Consider the following 17,288-nt stretch of genomic DNA (forward strand, 5'->3'; position numbering starts at 1 on the left):
ACTCAATAGGGCTTCCCTGGTGGCACAGTGGTTGAGAGTCTGCCTGCCGATGCAGGGGACATGGTTTCGTGCCCCGGTCCGGGAAGATCCCACATGCTGCGGAGTGGCTGGGCCCGTGAGCCATGGCCACTGAGCCTGCGCGTCGGGAGAGGCCACAACAATGAGAGGCCCGCGTACCGCAAAAATAAAAAATAAAATAAAATACTCAATAAACTTCAATTAAAAAGAAATTATATAGGATAAGTGTCCTAGCTTCTCCAACAAATCAATGGCATAAAAGGGGGAAGGAAAAAAAAAAAGAGAGAGAATGAGAGAAGCTGTTATCATTCAACAACCAAACACACCTCGTTTGGATCCTGATTCAAACTAACTGGAAATACATTTTAAGAGAATCAGGATAATACAGACTGAATAGTGGGTAATATTAAGAAATTATTAATTTTGTTAGGTATGACAATAGCATAGTTAAGTTAAAATAAGTCCTAAGAGACATATATTTAAGTATTTCTACTGAAATGACAAGTCCGGGATTTGCTTTTAAAAACTCCAGCAGAAAAAAAAAGGGTGTGTGGGGGGGTGGTGGACAAAATGATCAGTAACTTGTAGTAATAGGCACATAAGAGTTCTTTCTACTGTTCTACTAAATTGAATTATCTCATTTAAAAAACTTTAAAAGGAGACAGAGAAAACCTGAATAATCCTATTACTATTAAAGACTTATTGGTTAATTTTTCCCATTAAGACCAGAACTAGATATTTTTACAGGCATGTCCTACTGAACTTTCAAGGAAAAGACAATTCAAGCTTATACAAACACTTCTAGAAAATATAAATACTCTGAAAACCACATATGGCCAGTAAAAGAAAAGGAAGTCATGAACACAGAAGCAAGAATCCTTTAAAAAAAAAAAAAAGAGAGAGAGAGAAAAGAAAAAAAAGAAAGAAAAAAAAACGAAGAGCAAATCAAGTTTATCAGTGTTTTATAGATGTAATATCATGATCGAGTTGGGATCATCTCAGGAATCCAGAAGGAGGGTTTAGCATATTCACTGTAGTAACAAAGGAGAAAGAAAACATTATATCTATCTCAATGACTATAATAAAAGCACTGGCTAAAAGTCAATACCCAATCACATTTTTTTTTTTTTTTTGGTGGCTGCATTGGGTCTTCCTTGCTGCACATGGACTTTCTCTATTCTCTAGTTGGAGTGACCAGGGGCTACCCTTCCTTGTGGTGCACAGGTTTCTCACTGTGGTGGCTTCTTCTTGCTGTGGAGCACAGGCTCTAGGCACGTGGGCTGCTTCAGTAGTTGTGGCACACAGTCCCTAGAACAGGGGTGCTTCAGTAGTTGCGGCCACAGGCTTAGTTGCTCCGTGGCTGCAACTACTGAGCCTGCGCTCTCGAGCCTGAGAGCCGCAACTACTGAGCCCGTGCTCCACAACAAGAGAAGCCACAATGATAAGAAGTCTGTGCACTGCAATGAAGAGTTAGCCCCTGGTCACTCCAACTAGAGAAAGTCCATGCGCAGCAACGAAGACCCAATGCAGCCAAAAATAAATTAATTAATAAAAAAAAAAAACTGATGGGAAGAAGGATATATGTGTATGTATAACTGAATCACTTTGCTGTACACCTGAAACTAACACAACAGTGTAAATCAACTATACTCCAATATAAAATAAAAATTAAAACAAAAAAAAATGATGGGGCTTCCCTGGTGGCGCAGTGGTTGAGAGTCCGCCTGCCGATGCAGGGGACACGCGTTTGTGCCTCGGTCCGGGAAGATCCCACAAGCCGCGGAGCGGCTGGGCCCGTGAGCCATGGCCGCTGAGCCTGTGCGTCCGGAGCCTGTGCTCCGCAACGGGAGAGGCCACAACAGTGAGAGGCCCGCGTACCGACAAAAAAAAAAAAATGATGGGAACTTCCTTAAACTGATAAAAAGCTCTCTTCCAAAACCTAAAAACTGACAGCAAATATGGATAATGGACCAACATTAAAAGTAGCCTCTTTAGCATCGAAACAAGACAAAGATACCCATAACAACCACTTCTATTCAGTGTGAACTGGAGTCTCTAGCCAAAGAAATAATATAAGAAACACTCATGAGTCAAGATTGAAAAGGAAGAAACACAACTTATTGTATGCAAATGATATAACTGTCAACATGGAAAACCCAAGGCAAAGAAGTAGAAATAGTGAGAGGGTAGCCAGGTGATTGAACATACCACAAATACAGACAAATTAAATTGCACTTCTATACATGAGCAAAAAATGATTAGAAATAAGTATTAAAAACGCAATAGGGGAAAAAAGATCTGACAACGTTATTAGAAAATATGTGTAAACTGTGAAACTAAAGACCACTGAAACAGGACTTCCCTGGTGGTGCAATGGTTAAGAATTGCCTGCCAATGCAGGGGACAGGGGTTCGAGCCCTGGTCCAGGAAGATCCCACAGGCCGCAGAGCAACTAAGCCCGCGTGCCTAGACCCCGTGCTCTGCAACAAAAGAAACCACCGCAATGATAAACCCACGTACCAAAACAAAGAGCAGCCCCTGTTCACCACAACTAGAGAAAGCCTGCGTGCAGCAATGAAGACCCAAAGCAGTCAAAAAAAGACCACCTAAATAAATAAAACAACATCACAAAATCACAAGTGTCTGGATACAAACCCTCAATGTTATATAAAGACTTCAATGCTTCCCCAATATTGATCTAGATTCAATGCAATGCCAATCAAAATTCTAACAGTTTGGACTTCCCTGGTGGTGCAGTGGTTATTCATCCCCCTGCCAATGCAGGCGACAAGGGTTCGATCCCTGGTCCGGGAAGATCCCACATGCTGTGGAGCAACTAAGCCTGTGCACCACAACTACTGAGCCTGCATTCTAGAGCCTGCGAGCTACAACTACTGAGCCTGCATGTCTAGAGCCCGGGCTCCGCAACAAGAGAAGCCACTGCAATGATAAGCCTGCGCACCGCAACAAAGAGTCACCCCCACTTGCCTCAACTAGAGAAAGCCCGCGTGCAGCAACGAAGACCCAACATGGCAATCAATCAATCAATAAATTCTAACAGTTTTTCAAAGAACCAGACAAGATGATTCTAAAGAACCTAGTTTCCACCTCTGTGTAACAGGAAAAGTACCCACTTCACAGGTTATTTGTGAGAATTCAATGAGTTAATATAAGTAATTGGAACAGTGCCTGGCATATATTAAGCACTATGAAAATGTTACCTCTATTATTATTTAGTGGAATCATCACTCTATTAGGAGATAAGACTAGCTCATAATAATAAGAACAATTTTTTTTCAGGCACTCTCAATGTGTCAGGCATTGTCTCTGTGGCTCCTCAATAACTGTATTATTCTCATTAATCCTCTAACAACTTCAGAAGTAGTTAACAGCCACATATATAGAGTCCATTGAGGAAAAATCAACTTCAGTAATACCAAAGTCTTACTCCAGGCTCTAGTCTTGAGGACTTTAATTTAACCTGTACTACAGCCAAATCTGCTGCACTTGGTTGTTGTTTCATGTTTATTATGCAAAACATTTAACATCTCATTACAAGGTTTCACCTTAGAGATGAAAGTCAAATCTACAGAACTCTAATAATTCTTAAAACAGTTTGGCTAGACATGAAAACTATCAATCTCACAAAGATCTCTCCTTATTGGTTTAGGGCACTTCTACTCTTACATTAACTCAGCTGTTTTGGGTGCTTAACAAAGTATGACGTTTTAAAACACCGTGGCCTTTAAAATGAGGCGATTTTGTAAATTTCATGAACTTATCAGGTTAAAATAACCATCCTAACTTTCATCCAGTACTTTATTTCAGAAATGGTATTTAATACTCTGTAGATGAAGCAGAATTAACCTAATCATAAAAAACCCACCTATCAAGGAAGTAAAGGTGCATAAACACTTAAAACTACAATATTGAATTTGAAGGACACTACGAAAATGTAACGAGGGCTTCCCTGGTGGCACAGTGGTTAAGAATCCACCTGCCAATGCAAGGGACACGGGTTCGAGCCCTGGTCCGGGAAGATCCCACATGCCACGGAGCAACTAAGCCTGTGTGCCACAACTACTGAGCCTGCACTCTAGAGCCCACGAGCCACAGCTACTGAAGCCCGTGCACCTAGAGCCCGTGCTCCGCAACAAGAGAAGCCACCACAATGAGAAGCCCGCGCACCGCAACGAAGAGTAGCCCCCACTCGCTGCAACTAGAGAAAAGCCTGCGCGCAGCAACGAAGACCCAACGCAGCCAAAAAAACCAAAACCAAAAAACAACGGGTAACAACCTGTGGGTTATATACAAATTTGATCGAAGATGATAATCAATATTAAGTTTCACAGGATCACATAGCTATGCATGTTGGCAGCTGGTGAACTGTGAAAGCTTATAGAGCCAAAGGGCAAAAGTACAGGTTAATTTTCAAAATATGCATTTTAAAAAATTAATTAATTGGTTGATTTTTGGCTGTGTTGGGTCTTCGTTGCTGCACGCGGGCTTTCTCTAGTTGTGGCAGCGGGTGCTACTCTTCGTTGCGGCGAGCAGACTTCTCATTGCAGTGGCTTCTTTTTGTCGTGGAACACAGGCTCTAGGCGTGTGGGCTTCAGCAGTTGTGACTCATGGGCTCTAGAGAGCAGGCTCAGTAGTTGTGGCGCACGGGCTTAGTTGCTCCGCAGCATGTGGGATCTTCCCGGGCCAGGCTCGAACCCGTGTCCCCTGCATTGGCAAGCAGATTCTTAACCACCGTGCCACCGGAGAAGCCCGAGTATAGTAACATTTTGAGAGAAGCTTTGCAGTGAGGGTTGGATTTGTTTGCCTAATTGGGGTTTGCTCCAAGGGAATGCCTATAGGGGATCCTAGATGGTGAAACTATCGTACCATTTCTGAAAAAAAAAGAAAAAGTCTCCTAGAAATTGTATATCTGTAAAGAGAAAGGGGAGCGTGACTTTTAAAAAAAATCTGCTACATTTTCTACATGCATGACAACTGGTAAACAAAACTTGGATCTTAAGAAAATAAACAGTTCACTTTGTTAACTACAATTTACCAAAAACTTCAAAGACAAATGATAAGTGCATTTCAAGAGATAAATGACAAACCCTAAGTCTTCCTGCCATTAGGTTCCCTCCCTGCTACTGATTCTGTGCAGTGTCACTAGCATTACTCTTTCCCTGACCATGTCACTCTTCTCATAAAATTTTTATCCAGATGGTGAGATGAATGTCAAATTCCTTAGCATATTTGTCTTTCCATATTAGGACCCTAACATCCTTTTCCATCTGTCTCCCATGAAAACATTCCACCGTATGGTCTGTTCCAGTCACATAAAAACCACTTGTATTTGTTCCACCTGAAATACCACTCCAACTTTCCCTACTTTTTTTGTCTTGGCTGCACCGCATGGCTTGCGGAATCTTAGTTCCCAAGGAGGGACTGAACCCGGGCCCTCGGCAGTTAAAGTTCTAACCACTGGACCACCAGGTAATTCCCAACTTCTAAGAAAAGGTAGGTCATGCTCTCCTACCCCCATTTTAATATACATTTTCTATATGAAGTTTTCCCCCAATACTCCAAACCCCTCCTGTCAGAAATAATCCCTATCCTCTGCCTTTATCTAAAACATTTAAAACTTATCAGAGTAGGGCTTCCCTGGTGGCGCAGTGGTTGAGAGTCCGCCTGCTGATGCAGGGGACACGGGTTCGTGCCCCGGTCCGGGAAGATCCCACGTGCCGCGGAGCGGCTAGGCCCGTGAGCCATGGCCGCTGAGCCTGCACGTCCAACAGGAGAGGCCACAACAGTGAGAGGCCCGCGTACCACAAAAAAACAAACAAACAAAAAACAACAAAAAACCTTATCAGAGTATAACTCATGGGAAAACTGTGTGGATACGTGTACTACCAACTCCACCAGATCCTAAAGGCTTTGAGAGCAGAAACTGCACCTTGATTCATCTTTACATTCCAAATACCTAAAACTTGGTGGGTAGTCAATGTTTCTTGGCTCGAATGAAAGGTGCTCCAAATGAAAATAGTGACTACCCAATTCAGGAGAATCACACAACTTCAAAATATGCAAATTTAACTCATCACAACCCCCCCCCCATCCATATCCATACACAAACACTTCTCTAAGTATTGAATAAATGACATCCTCACCAATTCTGCTACCCAAGCTTGAAACTTGGGAATTACCCTTGATTCCTCTATGGCAATATTCTGACACTCATTAATTAATCCCCAAGTTCTGCTGACCACCCACGTTCTCTCAAACCTTTTCACTTCTTTCCGTGTACTAATCCAGGCCACCCTCATCACAGCTGGAATTCTGAAACAGTCATCTCACTGGTCTCCCTGCCTATTTTCCCCTGTTCCTTTCCAAACCATTCCTCGCTTTAGTCAATCATCTAAGGTACAATTCTGTCCATCCATTTAAAAGAGCTAAAAAAATCTAAACTCCAATAAGCAGTAACTCCAATAAATCCTGCAAGATTGGCCCCTTGCTCACCTCTACAGTTATATTTCTTGCTATCCCCCAGATAGACGAAATTTACAGATTCCATGACAGACCATCTCTTGTTTTCAACCTGGGCTCACTCTTAGAAACCCTTTATCCTTCAAATCCCAAGATCAGACACCGATTTCCTCAAAAAAAGCCACTAGAGCAACAGTAACTACAGGTTAGGTACCCGTTTCTCCCACTGTACACCGTGCAAATACAACACTGTACATTGTACATATACAACACTGGTCACATCAGACTTGAATGTCGTTCTTTCCCCTTATCTACAAACCCCAGGAAGGAAGGGCCCACGTCTTTCTGGATCACCAGAGTATTCCCTGTTTTGAGTTGAAATGCCGGGCATACAGAAAACGTTGGTCCAATACAGGACGTTGGTCCAATACAGGACAACTGGCAGCTTGTCAACTCTTTTAAACTAGTATTTTTCAAATTGTGAGTCACAAGCCATAGTGGGTCATGAAATCAATATAGTGAGTCACAACCATCACTTTTTTTTTTTTCTTGCAGTACGCGGGCCTCTCACTGCTGTGGCCTCTCCTGTTGCGGAGCACAGGCTCCGGACGCGCAGGCTCAGCAGCCATGGCTCACGGACCCAGTCGCTCCGCGGCACGTGGGATCTTCCTGGACCGGGGCACGAACCCGCGTCCCCTACATCGGCAGACGGACTCTCAACCACTGCACCACCAGGGAAGCCCACGACCACCACTTTTTAAAACATGAAATGCAATAGAAAATATCAGAGTATATTATAAGTAGTAAGGCTAGGTAGGATAAATATTGTTTGCTCACTTCCTGAGACAGGGTCTCTGGTTCTCCATGTAAAATGTAGTTCTTACTTGGGTGTGGTCAAAAAATATTGAAAAGCTCTGCATTGCCCCTTCTACTTTTCTTCCTCCTCCTTTAAGAAAGTCTTCTTTTAAGACCCAGATAATGCACTTCCCTGGCGGCACAGTGGTTAAGAATCCACCTGCCAATGCAGGGGACACGGGTTCTAGCCCTGGTCCGGGAAGATTCCACATGCTGCGGAGCAACTAAGCCTGGGCTGAGCCTGCACTCTAGAGCCCGCAACCCACAACTACTGAGCCCGCATGCCACAACTACTGAAGCCCGCGCCTAGAGCCCGAGCTCTGCAACAAGAGCAGCCACTGCAACAAAAAGCCTGCACAACGCAACGAACAGCAGCCCACACTCGCCACAACTAGAGAAAGCCCGCGCACAGCAACGAAGACCCAACACAGCCAAAAATAAATAAAATGATTAAAAAAAGACCCAGATAAATAAAAAATAATGCTCAACCACATGATTCTTTAGAAAAAAGCCATTCTTACCTTGATCATTTCCAATAAGAACAATCTTATTTCTCATTATGCCTTAAATATTTATGTTCATTTCAATTACTTACATATACAAGATTCCCCTATGTGACAATATATATACTTTTATTTTAACCTCTGCTGCCATATTCTTATACTCTCAAAAAACTTAATCTTTGAATAGATGATGTATACGCTAACTCTGCACCTTAAAAGTAAGGCTCTGTAAGCCTTACTTTTCAGACCACTCTCAACTTCACACATTTTGTTTTCTCTTTACCCAATCTATCTGTATACCCATTAAAAAAATCCAGCACTGCTTTTTTGGGATATATTTAGCAGTAAAGTTAAAAACAGTTAACACTTAATGAAAACATACTATGCTGCAGCAAACACTGTCCTAAGTATTTGACAAAGAGAATTCTCATTTACTATTCCTTACCACAATCCTACAAGGTGGGTACTACAGGTGAGGAAGCTGAGACAGAGAGATTAAGTAACTGGCCCAAGGCTCACAGGTAATAAAGGCAGGTCTGGGATTTTAACTCTACTAGTCTGACTCCAAAACAAATTCTCTCACCACTCACTTTTTTCCAGCAGTTTAAATTTTATACTCTCTCTCAACTAAATTACTCCTAATTGCCTTTTGGGGCATTTATTTAAAAAGATCTACATCTAGGGACCTCCCTGGCGGTCCAGTGGTTGAGGCTTCACCTTCCAATGCAGGGGGTGCAGGTTTGATCCCTGGTCAGGGAGTTAGGATCCCCCATGCCTCGTGGCCAAAGAGCCAAAACATAGAACAGAAGCAATGCTGTAACAAATTCAATAAAGACTTTAAAAATGGTCCACGGGCTTCCCTGGTGGTGCAGTGGGTAAGAATCTGCCTGCCAATGCAGGGGACACGAGTTCGATTCCTGATCCGGGAAGATCCCACATGCCGCAGAGCAACTAAGCCTGTGTGCCACAACTACTGAGCCCGTGTGCCACAACTACTGAAGCCTGAGCGCCTAGAGCCCATGCTCTGTGACAAGAGAAGCCACCGCAATGAGAAGCCCACGCACCGCCATGAAGAGCAGCCCCCACTCGCAGCAACTAGAGAAAGCCTGCGCGCAACAACAGAGATCCAACGCAGCCAAAAATAAATAAATAAAATTAAAAAATAAAAATGGTCCACATCAAAAAAATCTTAAAAAAGAAAACAAAAAGATCTACATCTAAAAACAAATGATATCCAAATTGTTCAGAAGAGGCTTAAAACCTCAATGTTTATTCTCTTAAACATTTTTTGAGACCTGAGCAATAAAATATTTTACCATTAAAATTTCAGAAGAAAATTACCATCCATTTCATGAAAAAAAATCATCTGCAAAAGCCAATGTTTTAAATATTTTACACGTGGCATAATTTAAGTTTCAACTTGCCCATTAATTTCTCTAATGCTTGCCACACTAAAAAAAATTCAACTTCAGAAATTCTCTAAAGAGGGACCCTAAAATTTCAAAAACACACAAAACAAGTTGTCTTATTTTTCCATTAATTGTTGTGTGTAAGAACTGGCAGAATAACTCTTGAATTGTTTTTGTAAATATACCAGGAAGAAGCATTTTACACTTCCACTTGTATCTGCAACATTCTTCCTACTCGTTTTCTTTCTTATTTACCACTTAATGTCCTTACAAAAACACCACAAGGCACTAATTTTCAACTTCTCGTTTTACCCCCCCCCCCCTTTATAGAATAGACTAAGGAAAAGGTAGAAAGCAAAGTAAAACAGAGAAAACAATGTCGCAACCAAGGCAGAAACCTTTTCCTCCCTCCCCATCATCCAATCACTGGACATGCGAATACATTTCTTACCTCTGTAACAGAATATGAACTCCAGCTGAAAAAGGGAACCCTTGTTGTAACACATACAAGATTTACAACGTAACAAGTCACCTTAACTTACTATCCACCACAGATAGCTTTCTTGAAGCCCTATAAATGAACTTACAAAGCCTTGAGAGTAAGCAACTGCCAGAGTTCGAGACACTTAGTAAAACGTTTTGCAATTTAGCAGAGAGGTCGGCAATACCTCGCTGGACCAAAGAGCAGTAACTCAAAAACTTCAGAAGCAGAACTCTCATGTAAACGCTGATGCCCGAAAAATAAAATTAAAACACAGTATCACAGGTTTAAGAGCTAACAAAGAAATCATCTCCAAAAAAAAATATTCTAGTTACATGACAAACCACTAAGACACAATGGTGTTGAGAAAGTAAAACTGACATTTAAAAAATCCTTGCCAATGGAATATCACTCAGCCATAAAAAGAAACGAAACTGAGATATTTGTAGTGAGGTGGATGGACCTAGAGTCTGTCATACAGAGTGAAGTAAGTCAGAAAGAAAAAATACTATATGCTAACACATATACATGGAATCTAAAAAAAAAGGTTCTGAAAGTGTAAAACATAGCTAGTGGGAAGCAGCTGCACTGCACAGGGAGATCAGCTCGGTGCTTTGTGACCACCTAGAGGGGTTGGATAGGGAGGGAGACGCAAGGGGGAGGATATATGGGGATATATGTATACATATAGCTGATTCACTTTGTTATACAGCAAAAACTAACACAACATTGTAAAGCAATTATACTCCAATAAAGATGTTAAAAAAAAATTCCTGTCACAAAAAAATCTATTGTGTACACTAATCTAGGGGTCAAAATGCAGATGTATCTGCCCTGTGCCTTCAAAATGAAAACGGGCATAAAATCCAAGCCAATTTTGACACATGGGTACACAGCAGGGCCACAAAACCATACCAAGACCAGAAGAATCTTTTACCCTACTAAATATGCCAGATCCTAATGCCGACACGCCTCTTTCCAGAGTCTGTTCTTTCAGCCCATACAGCATCAAGTGTTCACAAAGCAGTGACAAAACATGTCCTGTGAGCAATGAAGGCAATATATCATCCTCATCATTCCATCACACAGGTGATTATCAGAAACAGGTTCAAGAAATATTTGAAGGACAATGTATTAACTATTCTGGTCAATAATTTTACCAAAAAATTTTTGCAAATGGTTTTTATGATGGAGTGGTAATGGAGGTGTTAGGACAGGAAGGCATTTGATTCCTCAAACAGTTTTGATCTAACCATGCCAAGTTAAATAGTATTTTCAATGTATCAAGTGCAAAGATTGAAACAGGAACATAAAAATACAAAAGTGGTAAGTCTTTCTCCCCATTCTAACATGTAAAACTTAAATGTAATTCAAATTATTTTTATCAACCTAGAAAATTTTTAGAAGAATCTTTGAAAATTAAATAAGTCATTTTTATTCTGCATCAGTGGATAACCTTAGAAAATCAAATTTGGGGATTTAAGTACTAATTTGTTTTGTAACACTTTAGTTTAGCATGTCGACCCAACTGGGTTCCAATTTTCTTTCCTATAAAACTGGAACATGCAAACACTCTTGGCAGGTACACTTACACTACTAAAACTGCAAGCCTCAATCATTTAAAAAAAGTTTCTGGAGTCTAGAATTTTGGGATAATTTTGAACAGTTCTAAATAAAATTAATCAAGTACGAAGGAATAATTTACATTCACATTTACAAAATATGCGGCAACTCAGAAGTAAAAATGTAGAAATTACAAGTTTAAAATGTAATGTTTTAAAAAATGAAGAGTCTCTGTTAAAAGTTGACTGCAAACTTATACTACACAGTGCTAGATGCAAATAAATCAAAATGTAATGGTGCCCAACTTGAAGTTCACAGGGGGACAGTATATTCTTAACACTCATTTCTCCCCTTCCCCCATCAAAAAATCCAAACTGCTTAGCATTAAAAATTGGATACCAAAGAATTCCTGGAGTAGAATCTTAAGGGGGGTGGGGGCAGAAAAATCAACCTACACTACAAAATTTAGAGAAAGATAAACTCTTAGGACTAAGACTGAATTAATCTCAGTGCTGAGGGTTTTATATTATAAAAACCCACTTGATACATTTAGCACTGTTACAATGATTCAAAGATATTTCAAGTAGCAAAACAGTTCCTGTGCATTAGTCAGGTGAGACAGCACCAAAATGAGTTAAAGTTACCAAATACACAGATCAAATATGGAGACTGCAGCAGTGCACCTGAACAGAGATACTTGAACAAGAGAGCACAGCCTCCCTTTCAGACCTTGCATTACTCTAAGACTAAACTGTTCAAATCAGGAGTCATCAAAACAGTACAAGTAAAAAGTTTTCTCTACAATATTCCCAGTCACTGGCTAACTCAAATGTAAAATCCATTACCATATTACACAAAAACTAAAGAAACAAGACAAAAATCTACAGGTGAAAAATGTGTCTAAAGGTGATCTAAAAGTCCTACCAAGTGACATTTTAGTAAGTACAAAGGAATACAATACTCCATATGGGTATGAATTCTGAGGAAAAAACACAGGTTTTAAAAAAAAATCCCTGAAGACTACAGAAACTTCAAGGAATGAGGACAGATCAAAGTTCATGTACTGCCAACGTTACAAGCCTGAAGCAGAGGAACTCTGCAAAAATCCTCAATCTTTGCAGGTTACCTTAAACTCACGATACATCTTTCTTATAAAAGCAAAGAATCCAAAGCATTTGCCATATCCTTACGTTTTCCACCCACAGAAACGAGCCTACTTAGAACCACGCTTCTTTAGAAGTTCTCTACAAACTCAAAGGGTACATTTAACTCCATTATGCACTCTCACTGGCAGATGGAGGAATGACGTTGAGCCTGTTTTCTCAGGGAGTTAAAGAGATGCTCCGTAGTAAGGGGGAACATCTTGTAGACTGTCAGATGGCCAGCCATTCTTCATCTTCATTACCCTGGCACCTCAAACAACTAAGACAGCAAAAGAGAAGGTCGGTGGCCATCAGGATAGCATCAAACTAACTGTAAGAAGGGAATGATGGAAAGAAGTCTCCCCGAATTTCTCTTGACAAAAGGGCTAGTCCACAAATGAGTGAAGTAAAAAATTTGAAGCGCTTTTTAAAACTAAAATCTGGATCTCCACATATGTTTAAAGTGTAAAAAAGACAAAACACACAAATACAAAACCTACTGCACATTTAAAATTCTTGTATTATCAGTTCATGTTTGCAGTTCATGATTGGGACTCTTTCAACTTTTAATCTTGATTTCCAAGTACATAACTCCATAAAATCTGTTAGCCCCCCATCCAGCCCTCCCCAAAGAGAAAGTAACTGCAAACTGCAAAGAAAATGCCTCTGTCCTCTCTCCCAACCTAAAAACCCCAGAGTTTCAGACGTTTTGGTCTGGCACCAAAGAAATGAGATGGAAAATGAACAGCGCTCCATATTGATTTTTAAAGCAAATGGGGGTGTGGGGGGTCGGCAAAAAAGCTGGGAATGGTAGATAAAATAATTCATACCAAATTTCGGGTTTGACATTTAACTTCACGTCAAACCTGAAATCCTGGATCACACACACACAAATAAATAAAACCAAGATTTTTTTATATCCTCATCCTCAACAGAAAATCTCATGTAAAGAGAAATTCTTGAAGAGTAGAAAGCAGAGGAAACGGGACAAGTACGATCAGGAAGAAAGGATTCACGATTCCTCATTTATCAACAACAGAAAAAGTAAAATTGCAAAAAAGGCCCTTACACTCAAATGCACTGGCATTTCCAAAATTAAACTGAATGGGAACAACAATAAAGGCCATTTCTGCAGCACCACTCAATACCTCTAATTCCAGAACACATAGCGATATGACATAGTATTGCAATAAATGTATTAAGAAGGAAAGAAAATGGTTGGGCTACTGGACGCCTTCGACCAGTTCATTCAAACACCTTTAAAATCAATCAAGAGGCAGAGAACTAGGAAGAGAGAGAAAGAAAATATGGACGAATAAAGCTGCGAAGAGAAAAGATTAAGGAGGAGGTGGAAGGCCAGGGTTCCCAAGACTAACCTGTGCCATCGCTGGCGGACGCCGAGAGGGCCGGAGATGAGAGTTTAGGCCGCTTGGCTGAAGGCGGCCCCGGTTCCACCACATTCTCGGCCATTTTTAATTCTTTCGGAGATACGGGCGAGGAAAACGAGAATCCCCGGGAAATCTCTTCTTCAGGCCTGGGTCCCCGCCCGGATCCCTGGGGTGGGCTTGGGGGGCTCCGCCGGCCCCCGAAGGGGGTGGGGGAAGTTCCTTTTTCTCTTCGCCGGATCGCGGTGGCTGAAGAGGGATGCGGGCTCGATAGAAAAGGTAGGGGCAAGTGCGAGGGGCCGGGCCTGAGCCCAGGCCCGGAGGAGGGCACAGGCACACAAATGCGCCGAGCGCGTCCGCTGCGGCGAATCCCCGAGAACTCGCGGCTCTAGAGGCGCAGTCCCCGGCCCGCCACGGCCGGCCCCTGCCCAGCCGAGGTCTCTCGGAGCTCCGCCGCCGCCATCAGCTTCTTCCTCCTCGGCGCTGTCCTCCTCCTTCTCATCGCCACAAGGAGGCGGGGGCGAAAAGGGGGGAGAGGAGGAGGCGACGAGAGACACTCACCTCCTCCCGGTGCCCCCTCCCGGACCTGAGCCCCCACCCTCCGAACCCTCCTCTTGCCGCCGCGCTCCGCGCCGCCGCCGCACCGGCCACTAATGGCCGCAGAGAGCTCGCCCGAGCCGAGAGCCAGGCTGGCGCCGCCGCCTCACATCGCGCGGCGGGCGGCGGAGGCGCGGCGAGGACGCCGGGCGCGGAGCTCGCCGGCGCAGAGGGCCGAGGGGGCCGGGCCGAGCAGCGCCGCCAGCCCGCGCCGACGCCGAGGCCACCGAGGAGGCCCCGCTCTGGCGGGCAGCGCAGGCGGCTTCCTCTCGCGCCGCGCTCTCCTCCTTCGCCCTCCCTCCCGCGGAAAATAAATAAATACGGCCGCCGCTACGGCCCCCACCCCCGGCGGCCAGATGCCGGGAGCGCCCGCCCCCCGGGGCTCCGCTCGGGGCCGCCCTCGGCGGCGGGCGAAGGCGCCGCGGGGCGCGGGGTTATGTAATGGTCCCCCCTAGGCGTCGACGCCGGCCCGGCTCCCGGGCCGCGGTGGGGGTGTGTGCCGGCGGGAGGGGGCTGGGGGTCGCCTCAACCCGTGCGCCCCGGGCCCCCTGCCACTGTCTCGGCCCCTGCCGCCTCTCTCCGTCCCGGCTCTCCTCCGAACTCTCGCTCCCGCAGTTCGCACTCAGCCCGGCACCCCGCTTGCCCACTCTCGCCCGCTCCCTCTCGCCCTCTCTCCCCCCGAGCCTAGCACACAAACAAGATGGCGGCTGTTGTTTCTTCCCTCTGCCGAATCCTCCTTACAGGCTAGCGGTAGCAGCGGCGGCCGGAAATGAGCCAAGGGGGGGGGGGGTGAAAAAAAGGGGAGGGGTTGGGCCTCCAGAGGGAGGTGGCAGTGGGCGGGGCCTGGGCCCGAGCCGCTCTCACAATGGGGGAAGAGGACCCGGGGGCGGGGCCGGCTCCAATCACGGGATCCGCCCAAGGCCCCAACGCGTTTGGCGCTTCCGCAAACTCCCCCGGCGTCACCCGGTGGCTCCCTTTAAAGGGGAGGATTTGAAGGGGGGGGTCAGGGGCGGGCTCGGTATCTATTTTCAGTCGGTGGACACTTACGGGGGACTGTGTCTGGGTTGGGTCTCTGCGTAGGAGATCGGTGGGAACTGGGGGTGACGGGGCTGGCAGCTACTCGGGGAGGACGACAAGTCGCCGCACAGGTGGCCGAATGGGAACGCCATGGGGATGGCCCTGCGCCCCGGGCCCTTTGGCGGCCTGACTTCCGAAGCCGGTTGAATTTACCAGGCAGGGGAAACCCCGCCGCCCGGTATTCCAGGCCAGAGACAGTGCGTTCCTCTCCATCGCTTTCCCAAAGGGAAGGGCTCACATCCAAAAATCACACCAATTACGAGTTGTTTCCTTTTTCTCTTAATTTTAGTTTTTTGACAATGGACATATATTATTTTGATAACCAGGAAACAAAAATCACAGCAGTGGGAAGATGTTTTAATACCAGATCTAAATTCATTTCTTACCCACCGTGTATCCACATTACCCCTACCAGTTAGCAGTCTCACCAAAGGAGCCTTGAATTATTTTTGTGAACCACATCCAGGACCTGATGACATTTTAGGGTGTTCCTTTTAACCCACTCTCAAACCAGCTTAAAAAAAGACCATGTTTAGGCAGTGCCTTAAAGATAACGTAATTAGGGGAAAAAAGCAAAAACATACTATGCTAAAGGTAATGTAAGGATGGAAAAAAGCAAAAATGTAACGATGAAGGAAAATGCTTGAATATAAATAAAATGTGGTGTGTGTGATAACAGTTTTGCAGAGGAGGGCCTTGCCAGCATTCTTTCACATTCCTACAGGTTACAGGATTCCTCTGTGTTTGGCCTTGGGTAAATTGGTGGCAAGATCTCCCCAAGGAAACCCCCAAACCAGTATCTATGGAGATAGTTAAAAGCTTTTAAACATATTTCAAATCTTATGGTCCTTAGGTGATGTATGCTTGTCGTCCAGGATACTTTGATTTTTGTTGATTTTGTTTATTGCCTTTTAAATGAATAAATAGGAGAATAAATAAAAACCTAGGAGTGAAAATCTTAATGAAGCAACTCGGGTTGCCAGCAAGGATGAATTCTGTCCTGTGATTTCAGGCCTAATGTACCCCAAACTTTAGTGGAAAACCAGGCAAATTGAAAAGGACAGTACCGACTAACCTTAAAGTTGTTACAGGATGGATTCACCATGTTGGGCTAAGGTCAGAACTGGCCTTCAGGAATGATTCAATTATCTTTAATAGTTTATACCCACATTCACAGTCAAGAGGACAGAGGAAAGAAATGTGGACAACACCTGGAAATTTTGCCTGTAATTTCCTCGTGGGAGGTGGCTCATCCGATTTTTTGACCTTTGGGAAAAGATTTGCCTAGTTTTGCAGAGGATGCAGCTTGAGGCTAAACAGCATTCAAACAGCCCTGGCCCATCTAGCCCCAAATACTGTGGGACTAGGTATAGGAAACTTATCAAGGAAGATCTGAGGAACATCTCATGAGAAAATTCTGCAGAGAGGAGTCAGGGGCCATGGATCTGCCTGGAAGGGAAGGCTCTGCCTGCTGTGAATGGGGAATTCTGAAGCATGGCACTCCTGCTTTACCCTGAGTTTGACACTGAAGTCAGTCCTATTGGGAGTAGCTGGAGGAATGTTGTCAACACAAAAGGCAATCAAGGTGAAACTGCAGATGTTTTCAAAAACACAGAATTGAATCTTCAGCTTGGATTATATCTACCCTAATCAAATGAAAATTTAATCAATTGTGGAGTGCTACGTGTAGGTGAAGAGAGCATTCAGAATGGTGCGGTGGCTGGGTGGTGGGAGAGAGTGGGGAAGGGAGACACACCAGACAGTAGAGCCTGGCAGGT

The 17,288-nt window shown here is 44.0% G+C and overlaps 1 protein-coding gene across 2 annotated transcripts in view; it reads right to left on the reverse strand.

Moving 5' to 3' along the window:
- The window catches only part of EP300 (EP300 lysine acetyltransferase), a 69,021-nt gene extending 54,805 nt beyond the window's left edge, over positions 1-14,216 (reverse strand). The window contains exon 1 of one of the 2 annotated variants that reach the window (XM_079937536.1): positions 13,828-14,216. In XM_079937536.1, the coding sequence (XP_079793662.1) occupies positions 13,828-13,921 (94 nt within the window). In that variant the 5' untranslated portion in view covers positions 13,922-14,216. The remainder of the gene's footprint in view (positions 1-13,827) is intronic. The other variant, XM_079937535.1, reaches the window with a different exon arrangement.
- Between the last annotated feature and the right edge of the window lie 3,072 nt (positions 14,217-17,288).

The sequence above is a fragment of the Stenella coeruleoalba genome (assembly GCF_951394435.1).
Source record: "Stenella coeruleoalba genome assembly, chromosome: 11".
NCBI classification, from domain to species: Eukaryota; Metazoa; Chordata; class Mammalia; order Artiodactyla; family Delphinidae; genus Stenella; species Stenella coeruleoalba.